The sequence below is a fragment of the Oryza brachyantha genome, chromosome 11 (genome assembly GCF_000231095.2).
Source record: "Oryza brachyantha chromosome 11, ObraRS2, whole genome shotgun sequence".
Classification (NCBI taxonomy): Eukaryota; Viridiplantae; Streptophyta; class Magnoliopsida; order Poales; family Poaceae; genus Oryza; species Oryza brachyantha.
The window spans coordinates 10,462,084-10,472,564 of NC_023173.2; the positions used below are offsets into that span (position 1 = coordinate 10,462,084).

General features: G+C 42.0%; 2 protein-coding genes across 2 annotated transcripts; both read right to left on the minus strand.

Moving 5' to 3' along the window:
* Window positions 1-1,769: 1,769 nt before the first annotated feature.
* On the minus strand, window positions 1,770-3,039 carry LOC102704097 (water stress-inducible protein Rab21-like). Its single transcript, XM_040529107.1, has 2 exons — window positions 2,338-3,039; window positions 1,770-2,251 (listed from the first exon to the last, which is right to left on the minus strand). Exons 1-2 carry the CDS (start codon window positions 3,037-3,039, stop codon window positions 1,961-1,963), a joined length of 993 nt encoding a protein of 330 aa, XP_040385041.1. The 3' UTR covers window positions 1,770-1,960.
* Window positions 3,040-8,505: 5,466 nt separating this feature from the next.
* LOC102709601 (dehydrin Rab16D-like) lies at window positions 8,506-9,556 on the minus strand. Its single transcript, XM_006662859.2, has 2 exons — window positions 9,139-9,556; window positions 8,506-9,055 (listed from the first exon to the last, which is right to left on the minus strand). Exons 1-2 carry the CDS (start codon window positions 9,319-9,321, stop codon window positions 8,840-8,842), a joined length of 399 nt encoding a protein of 132 aa, XP_006662922.1. The 5' UTR covers window positions 9,322-9,556; the 3' UTR covers window positions 8,506-8,839.
* Window positions 9,557-10,481: the final 925 nt, after the last annotated feature.

Below are 10,481 nucleotides of genomic sequence, written 5' to 3' on the forward strand. Positions count from 1 at the left end.
TCTAGTACCCGTACCAAATTTTACATAAAAAAGAGTGGTACCTCTTGCTATCTCCTTAAGAATGGTAAGTAAAATTGCTCTTTTTTTAAACATAGTTTATTTTTATTGCAAAGAGTTATATATATATATATAACTTTTTAATTGTTAACATATTGTTCTATTTATAATTGTTAATACATGGTTTCGTTTATGCTTCTAATATGGGACTGTAAATCGTCATGGTGAAGAAGGACACGTTTAAAGATCATGGTTCTTCCCACGGTCGTGGTCCACAAGAATTTTGCTTTCCAACCAGCAGCCCGTGACCCAATTTCGGGCCTTGGCCTGTTTGGGAAGATTTATGGAAAGAATTTAGATTCGACTGACAATTTCTTATAAGAATGAGAATGATCTGAAACCTAGCTTTTCGACTTGTGGCTTCTATGTTTATTTTCTATTTTTTAGAATTGCATATTTTATTTTCTATTTTCTAGAATCTCAGACGTTGTACGAACCCACCCCGTTTAGAGTAGTTTCTGTGAAGCTTCTGTCCGTTTAGAGTAGCTTCTGGCTCTGTCAGGAGTAGCTTTTAGTAGCTTCTGAAGAAGAGATGTATAATCAATCTTCGTCGTTGAATACCAACAAAAGTACGGATCTGTTGGAAGGTCTCAGGGTTAATTAGATGAGACTAAACTTTTTAGTCCTATGTCATATTAAATGTTTGGATACTAATTTGAAATATTAAATATAGACTAATAAAAAAACTATTTCATAAATGAGAGCTAATCCGCGAGACGAATTTTTTACGCCTAATTAATCCATAATTAGAGCATGTTTACTGTAACATCACATAGTCTAATCATGGAGTAATTAGGCTCATTAGATTCCTCTCGCGAATTAGCCCAAAATTATGAGTTTAATTAATAGTCTACGTTTACTATTTATATAAATGTCTAAACATTCGATGGAAAAGGGGCTAAACCTTAGGCACTCGTTGGAGGTCGATGTTTTGGCAGCCAGATGGATCAGATCTAGAAAATTTTTGGGAGAAGTGTCATGTCGGAAGGGTTTTCGGACACGAATGAAAAAACGAATTTCACGGCTAGTCTAATTTTTGGGAGAAGTGTCATGTCGGAAGGTTTTTCGGACATGAATAAAAAAACGAATTTCACAGCTAATCTAGAAATCACGAGACGAATTTTTAAGTCTAATTAATCTGTCATTAGCACCTGTTGGTACCGTAGCACTTATGGCTAATCATGGACTAATTAGGCTCAAAAGATTCATCTTGAGATTTTTTTCGTAACTGTGTAATTAGTTTTTTGGTTTATCTATATTTAATGTATTTAATGTTTTATTGAGGTATCCAAAAGTTCGGTTTAAAAAATATTTTAGTTTTTTGGTTTATCTATATTTAATGTATTTAATGTTTTATTTAGGTGTCCAAAAGTTTGAGGTAATGTTTTTAGAAAAAAAATTATTCAATGTATTTAATGTTTTATTTAGGTGTCCAAAAGTTTTGATGTAATATTCTTAGGAAAAAAAATTTTAGAAACTAACCAAGGCCTTAATTTCCGTCTTCCCATCATAATTCCAGTCTTACCATCATCTGTATGTAAACCTCTGACGGTAGCAAAAGAGGTTAACAATTTCTTGCATCGTCTCAACCTCCAGCCAGCTGTTGGGCCAAACAGAAAGAGCCCTTGTTCTTCGGCCAGCATGAACAGCCTGTGCAAATGTTCCATTGCTACAACTTTCACTCTTCATCAAACAGTTTTTTATTTCTCTCTCGAAAGTTTTAGATGTTCCATCGGTTATATATACATGAGACCGTGCATATCCAAACCTCATATAAAAACAAGCAAACCACACATCTTTATTCACTCGCACATCGAAGTATCATTTATTCTGAAGATACATACATAGTTGCATGCTGGCTCCAGAGCTAGCTGGACCTAAAACTGCATCAACTTCGGACTGCTCAGCGATGCCCACCGGGGAGCTTCTCCTTGATCTTCTCCATCATGCCCTTCTTCTCGTGCGTCCCGGCGGCGTGCGCCGGTGCATACGTCGTTCCGCCGGTAGTACCGGTGGTGGTTGTCGTGCCTGCGTACCCTGGGCCGGCGCCGGCGCCGTATCCGCCGGTCGCCGCAGTGGTGGTGCTCATCTGCGGCTGCTGCTGGGTGCCCTTGTTGCCGCCGGGGAGCTTCTCCTTGATCTTCTCCTTGATGCCTTTCTTCCTCCTCCCGCCCATGCCGTCGTCCTCGGATGACTGCATGCACGCGTTGTATACATTGACGACACGAGGAAATGAAATTGAGATAGCTAGCGACGATCGATGAGCTGGGAGGAACGTACCGAGCTTGAACTTGAGCTGCCGGAGCGGTGCAGGATGCCCCCAGTCTTGTGGTCCTCCCTCGCTGGTTGGAACTGCCCGCCGCCGTGCGGATACGCGCCGGTGCCGGTGGTGGCTCCGAGTGGTCCGGTGCCGGTGCTCTCGTATGCCATGGTGTCAGGCGTTGCGGTGGTTCCGTACCCGGCGGTGTGCCCGGCGCCATGCTGGGCTCCGGTGCCAGCAGCGCCATACCCGGCCGGCTGCCCCATGCCTAAACCGCCGGCGCCATGGTGTGCTCCCGTACCGGTAGTCCCATAGCCAGCCACCTGCCCGGTGCCTAAACCGGTGGCACCGTGGTGGCCTCCCGTGCCCGCGGTTCCATACCCGGCCGCCGTCTGCCCAGCGCCTAAACCACCAGCACCGTGGTGTACTCCGGTGCCGGTGGCGCCATGCCCAGCTGTGTGCCCAGGCACAAAACCACCGGCGTCATGGATGCCACTGCCGGTAGCACCGTACGCCGGCTGGCCAGAACCACCATAACCGCCGGCGTCGTGGGCGCCGGTTCCCGTGGCGCCGTACCCAGCCTGCCGGCCATAACCCCCGGCGTCACCGTAGCTCCCGGTGCCGGTGGCGCCGGTGATGCCGTGGCCGGCCGCCACCGGGTTGCCGTACTCGTCGACGCGGGCCGCCGGGTGGCCGTGCTGCTGCCCCTGGAAGTGCGCCATCGTACGTACGTGCACTGTATACTCGATCGTTTCACTGTGCCCGTGTGATTTGAGTTCTAAGTCATTCACTCTGCGGTGAAGCGGCAGGGCCGTGGCGCCGTCCGACTTATAGGCGGCGCGGCGAGGCAGGCGCCGTGACACGTCGAGGGGGGCACGTGTGCTAGCGGGCGCGGCGCGCGGAGGGGAGACGACGACGCGTGTGCAGTGCGGTGGGATACGGGGGGCGTGGAGCGTGTATGGAAGATTGGTTCGCTTTCCACCTGGACACGGATCTGCGAGAGGACGTACGTTGGGTTTTGGTGGAGTTTCTTCGCGTTGGGGTGCGTGGTCGGTTAGGCTAGGCTAAATGCTTAGTTTACTACACAATTTTAATAACAGCTAACTCGGTAGAGCGACGCATATGAAACAACTATTCACAGTGCAATATTTTATTGTTTAATTTTTAAAGTTAAATAAATCATTTAAACACTGCTAAAAGTTTGATGCATGTAAAGAGTGTTTGATTGCATGAAACACCTCAAGCTCTTCAATGCGAGTTTCACTGTGATATTGAGAACTTGTTAACGGTGTCTAAACTTTTCATGAGCCATAAAACTAATATCCTCTCTCCTCACAATTTCATATAAATATTCACCTTTTTACTAATATATCATCTAATTAATGTATGACATCTCTATCATACCTACGTTGATACTGGCCTTAGGCATGGATAGATGCCGCCGGTGTGGTGAGTCGATCCAGTTTTGGTTGTAGCAGACCCGGGGAACCACCGGCGATCTATATATCCGATCGTATTTTGGTAATGGTACCGTTAACTTTTTCACGTATAATTTATTTGAATTGTAAAATTGATATGTTATAAAAAATTTTATTCAGTAATATAGTTATACATATATTACGTTGCCAAATTTTTAAATAAAATAAATTAAGTATTTGCTAAAAGATCAATAGTATTAACTATTAAAATATAATAGAGTGAAACATGGACGGTGAACATATCTTTGTCTTCAGGCTTATTGATAAAAAGTCAAACGAAAAATATTATGAATAAAATTTTTATATACGTGTTCGTATCAATCTAAAAATCAATGCTAGAAAATAAACTGCAGGAAAAAAAATCTCAAAATTAACTTCAAATTTAACATTGAAATTTATATTTTTGTTTATAACCCCAATCCCAACCTAAGTTAGGGCTCACAACACAAAAGAAGGGTGCTTTAGTTTTTCATAATAAACATTTTGAAATATGTGTTTATTGCAAGCAAGTTACTTCCACAATGTAATAGGGTGTAACTGACGGCGCCATCATACTAGTGCCTAAAATACCGACAATGCAATTTCTACATTCCCAACGAGAGCTACAAGCGTAGACACTGTGACATGGCAACACCTCCTCTCCTTCCCACTAGTAGTGGGTCCTCATTTCTCTCCTCATTCCTCACTACGTTTGTCCTCCCATTCCAATATCGTCGTCCTAGTTGGTCTGGCGGGAAAGCCTTCGCCTCGTCATCCTCACCTCCGATGGCAGTGCATTCTTTGTTTGCGCCCCTCCAACAATACATTCTTGTTCTCATCCCATCCTATCCCATATGATTCTACGCTATTTTCTAAAAACTTTCTTAGACTATAGCCGTACTCAAGATGCCCCTTTCTGGTGCATTCTATTGGTAGTAGAATTTAATCAACACTGTTGAGCTATTTTTATTGAATGGTTGTGACTAAATTATACTACCAACGGCATTAGGAGTATAGAAATTTAGAGGGGTATTATTGTCTTTTTAATTATGAGCCTAAAAGTCAGGTATATATTATCTTCCCTTCTATGGGCTGCTGTGGATCACAGCCTCGTGCCACGGATGTGCACACGGTCGAAACAACCTTCTCTTCTGCCAGGCTGCTAAAATAGAATTACGTATTACATTTTTGTTTGCCAAAAAATCTAAATTATAAAATACTACTAATCAATTAATTAGCAAAGTACTGGAATGCCGTTTTTAATCAATGGCTCAAATTAATTCTACTGATAGTATAATAGTACCGTAGAGAGGACCGGTACTCAAGATATTTCAGAAAAAATTCTTGAGTATGATTTCCTGTTTTGTTGAGACCACGGATGTTAAAATTATTGGACGATGTATGATCTGTACAAAATAATTGAACAAGAACTATTTCAAATATTGCATCCCAAGTGAAAAGGGTTTCATCCCTCGGTAGAAAGAAAATATTTCAACCAGATGCAACGCCAAGACCTAATACACACCATAAAAAACACACATAAGACACATTACGTATAAATTTTGAAAAGAAGGGTCTAATATTCAAATACAACAAAGTGTAACAAAAATAAGCAATGAGCTACACTAAGCCTATCATGCGTTCTTTCTACTTCTTCGATTACAGAGTATGCTTTCTTGGTCTACTAGGCCCGAGTTCCCCATGCCCCAACAACGCAACAGTTACAACATTCTTTTTTTTGTAAAACACCCTCAAACATCTATTGTTGTTGCATTGTGCAAGTGCGACGTACTCTAGCTTGGCAAGCATGAACCCCTTTTCACACCATCAAAGCTTGAGTATGAAAAAGCACAAGGGCTTGGGAAGTCTCCATATGACCACAGGGTGATTTCATTTCAAAACAAGCTACAGTTAAAAGCAGAACCTTTTTCTGCTGTATATTCATCAACGAGGAGACCGTTCCACCACCATCTTCAACTACTTCACCTGCGTTGGCAAGGTAGAAGTAGCCGAGAATAATAACACACAAGACACATAGACAAATAGGCCTCATGAAACTACATGGGCCAATCCAAACAGATTCATGTAAACATTAAAAAAAACAAATATTTCTGTATATACACCCACGTGGGTACATCGTGTAACATGTCTAAAGACCATGGAGAAGTTACAGCATGTCCAACGGTTTCTATAATTGAACTTCTCCAAGTTCCAAATTATAGATTTTAGGTACAAATATGTCTCCAACAGATCGACCTCCTAGTCATTCTCACAAAATTAAAGGCTCATGTCATCGAAGGCTTCGACACACATATAAGTGATCACTTATAAGAAAGATAAAATCCTATTATAGATGAGTTCACCGACAAGTGGTAAGCCATCTCTAACGAGTCAGTACTTATAACCGATCGTTGATGACTCATCTATGATGTATAACATATATGATGCATCTTATATAGTACCATTTAGTAACTTAGGACGCCTTACCGCTAAAATCCAAAATCCAATTAAAGAATGGTGCCTATAATGTGGCACTACCACAAAACCCTCATATGTGATGGGTGCTAATGCGAATCTATATATGTGACAAAGACATGTCTTATCATATATGATTGTGAGTGGTCAGCGATGAGAAAAAAAAACATACATGATGGGTGAACACCTATCATAAGTAAGTCATCGTAGCGGTGAGTCATCTATGACAGGTCAGAACTTATAACTGATCATACATGACTCATCTCTGATAAGTTGTAACATATGACTCATCAATAATGACATATAATTTTTGAATTTAAGACACACCAGAAAAATCTGAAACAATTTTTTATGGTCATATATCACTCTCGGCACAAACAGCATGTCCTTTTTATGACTCATGGCTACAACCAATTCGAGATTAATTATCTACAAATAAAACCACCGGTCACGTATAATGATATCCTTATAATTATAATTAATTAAATAGTAATAACTAATAATATATTTTAAAATTAATAAATTTATAATGAAAGAAATCTAATTACCGAAAATAAAACCAAACGGTCAAAAAAAAAAAAGCAGTAACTCACCAGATGCAAGGTTACATCACGAGCTTGCGCGGAGCAGAAGGTGATCATGTGCGGCAGGGCGGGGATGATGTAGACAGTGAAGCTGACGAGGAGGGAGCCGACAGCGGAGTTCAGCGCCACGAGGATTGGTGCTGAGATCTGTCATGTCATCCCGCGGGTGCCATGTCGGCAGGGATTCAGCGTCAAGAGTGCCGGCGTTTCAGGGCCCAACCTCAGCGCCAGGTGTTTTGGCACCGATCTAACAGCTTATTTTCGATTGAAGTTTCTTATCCGGTCTAGTTTTCAAATTTTGTTAGCAAAAGAATCAATTTGTGAAAAAAATATGGCCCAGAAGCTATATTTCAACCTGTCTATTTTTTATCCATCGGAAATGAATCATGTAAATAAATCTCGTTGCTCCATAATAGATAAATCCGTTACGGTCATTGGAGCTGTAGTGTGCGGGACCATAGATAGCGTACTGAGCAGGCGGGAAATACGGAAAAGAAAATGACACTCGCCACAAAAGATATGTGAATAACATGGTGCCTGGAATAAGAGAGCTAGCTGCGGGAAGTACGTAATGCATCACCTTATCTTTTCACTTTCTTATGTTAAAGTTAAATTTTTAATTTTAAAGTTGATTTTAGGGTTTTTCGTACTTTATTTTTCAGTCTTAAATTTTAGATCGCTAAAAATAAATATATAAAAATTTGTTGACGTCTTTTTCCTTCAACAAGTACAAAGATAACCCCACAATGTTTGAAACATGCGCGTCCAAAGCGCTCAGGGCAAATGCAAAGGTATAACTTGGTGTTAATTTTTCTCTAATCGGTGTCAGCACCCGGAACCCATATTATAAGGATATAGTCTAAGGTAGAGTAATGCATAATCTATTAATCAATAAAATATATATCTTACTACCGCTTTTTATCCACCGTCATGTCATAACATTTGTTATACTCTTTTCTCCATATTATTATATGCGCCTGCATGATACTATAATGAGTCAATTAATTAAGGGCACATACAAAGCGCTCTCATTACCATCTCTATTGCTGCATGCTCGCTGAAATGGAAGACGTGGAAGAGAGAGAATAGAAGAGAGAAAAGTGATTATTTTGCATGGAGTCAGCAAAACATCGACTCTTAGCGCATAAAACGAGGAGATAACCAGAAAATCTGCTTTATACGTGTGCTGACTCTAATCAGAGACGCTGATCAGATGAAATGTGAACATGGAATTAATTATCCTGTAATTATGAAAAGCAAGCTTAAAAGACTTATCCTTGTATTAGGAGTTTTTTCTGCTGACGTGGGCCACTAGACTATACAATGGTATTACCATCTGTGAAGTCTGCACCAATAACTATACATGAATTGTTGTTAAAAGAAAAAAGCTACACATATAATACTTCCTTCATTTTTCTTATTCGATCATGTTGCCCTTCGACTTTTCATATTTGATGACGTTGATGTTTTTTTCTCTAACACCGTTAATTTTTATATCTTTGATTGTCCATTTTGTTCAAAATTTTGTGTCATATTAAAATTTATCTTTCATGATAAAATAAATCATAGCAAAATAATTAACAGTTAGATGATTTTTGCGAAGACTAATGGACTAGAATTTAAACTACGCTAAAAAAATCATGCACCCCACAGCTCTTTAATTTCTATAGGATTTCACGATCAGGCAGAGGCCCCTTGTTGTCAGGATGCACACAGTACATTCACGCAGGTGTTTTCGGTATATAATTTCAGCCAAATAGTAATCGAAAATTGACATGGACATCATGTACTACATCACAAGCACAACGGTATTATACGTACATACATTACATGGACGCGCAGATGCCGTGGGATCGACGCACACCAACATTTTTATTCTTCAACGGGACGACAAGCAGATCCTGCAGCCCAGGACGTATACATTATTCTGCTTCAGAAAGCAGGGAGAGACGTTCGTCGTGGAGTCATTTGATCGAACACATGAGCGGCAGCATTGCAGCAGCTGATCAGTGCTGGCCGGGGAGCTTCTCCTTGATCTTGTCCATGACGCCCTTCTTCTCGCCGGTCTCTGTGGTTGTGGTGGTGGTGCCGTGTGCGCCGGTGGCGCCGGCGCCGGTGCCGCCCATCGTCTGCTGCTCGCCCTTGTTGCCGCCGGGGAGCTTCTCCTTGATCTTCTCCTTGATGCCCTTCTTCCTCCTCCCTCCCATGCCGTCGTCCTCCGACTGTCGTTGACAAATGGTTCAGTCATATTAAGAACGATTTTGTGTATGGGAGAGTACTGAAATTAAGGAGTTGACGTGCGTACCGAGCTGGAGCTGGAGCTGCCGGAGCGGCGGAGCACGCCGTCGGTCTTCCTGTCCTCCCTCGCCGGCGCCTGGACATGGCCGGCGCCCATCCCGGTGGCGGTGCCGTGCCCGGCGGCGACCGGGTTGCCGTACTCGTCGACGCGGCCGGTCGCGTGGCCACCGTGCTGCCCCTGGTGCTCCATGCTCACTAGCTAGCTACTTCGGCTGCTTGGACAAACTATCACACACACTCTCTCACCGATTACTTCAACTGACTCCGAAATGGATCCCGATTAGCGCAAGGCTAGCTAAGCCGGGTATTTATGCTGCTCCGGTGAGCTAGAGTGATCGATAAAATATTCCGGTGAGATCGATCATCTCCGAGAGGAGGCCAACACGGATGGCATCACCACGTTAGGCAAGGTTTCCAGGTGGGCGTAAAGCTACAGAATGAATAATGATCGAGCATGGCCGACGACGAGAGGAGGAGGAGGAGGAGGACGTAGGTACGGCACGGCCATGCACGTCGGCGGCGCCACGTACGTATGTGCCGCCGGCATGGGAATCGTCTGGAAGGGAGATGACACGACGGGAGGGATGGATCAAGATGCTACACGTACGAGTGATCAGTAAACTAGAGTTTGGAAGCAGGAAGCTGGACCAGTCGTATTATTATAAATAAAAAATTGGAGGCTACTGTCGTGCTGTCAAGAGAACACTGAGCGGTACCTCCGTCACAAAATAAACCAATGTTTTACTTTTCATCTATAACTCTTCGTCTTATTAAAGTTTAATGATTAATATTTTGGTTTTATTAGATTGTAAATTATAAATAGTACTTTATGTGTGATTAATTTTTTTAATTTTTTTAAAAAAATTAAATAAAACGAATAATCAAACGCTTAACTCGGAAACCAAAAGAATGGTTCGTGGTAGTAGAACCGAGTGAGTACGTGAGATGTCCGAATGTTCCGTACTTTACTCTGCTTTCTAGGGGTGTTCCGAGTAGATCGTAACACAAGAGGACACAGCTGGGTACTGTATATTGGTTGACAAGTCAAATTGGTAGTACTTCCTACCGAGATAATTAGAGGACGTCTTAGAAAACTAGCAATTTAAATTGTGACAAGGGTATTAGTCTAGTGGTTGCAGATTTACGGTGACCTGAGTAGCATCTAAGGTTCTTACTGGTTGTTTGGATCCAGAGATTTTTTTTTCCTTGTCACATCGGATGTTTGACGTTAATTAGAAATATTAATAAATGCTATTTCATTAGACAAATTTTTTAAGCCTAATTAATCCACGATTAGCAAATATTTACTGTAGCATCACATTTGCTAATCATGGACTAATTAGGTTCAAT

Bases quoted from the DNA above. Each gene is read 5' to 3' on its own strand.
- LOC102704097 (XM_040529107.1), bottom strand. From the start codon at position 3,039: ATGGCGCACTTCCAGGGGCAGCAGCACGGCCACCCGGCGGCCCGCGTC. The intron at 2,252-2,337 runs GTACGTTCCTCC...GCGTGCATGCAG, and splicing joins GCAGCTCAAGTTCAAGCTCG to TCATCCGAGGACGACGGCAT.
- LOC102709601 (XM_006662859.2), bottom strand. From the start codon at position 9,321: ATGGAGCACCAGGGGCAGCACGGTGGCCACGCGACCGGCCGCGTCGAC. The intron at 9,056-9,138 runs GTACGCACGTCA...TGTCAACGACAG, and splicing joins GCAGCTCCAGCTCCAGCTCG to TCGGAGGACGACGGCATGGG.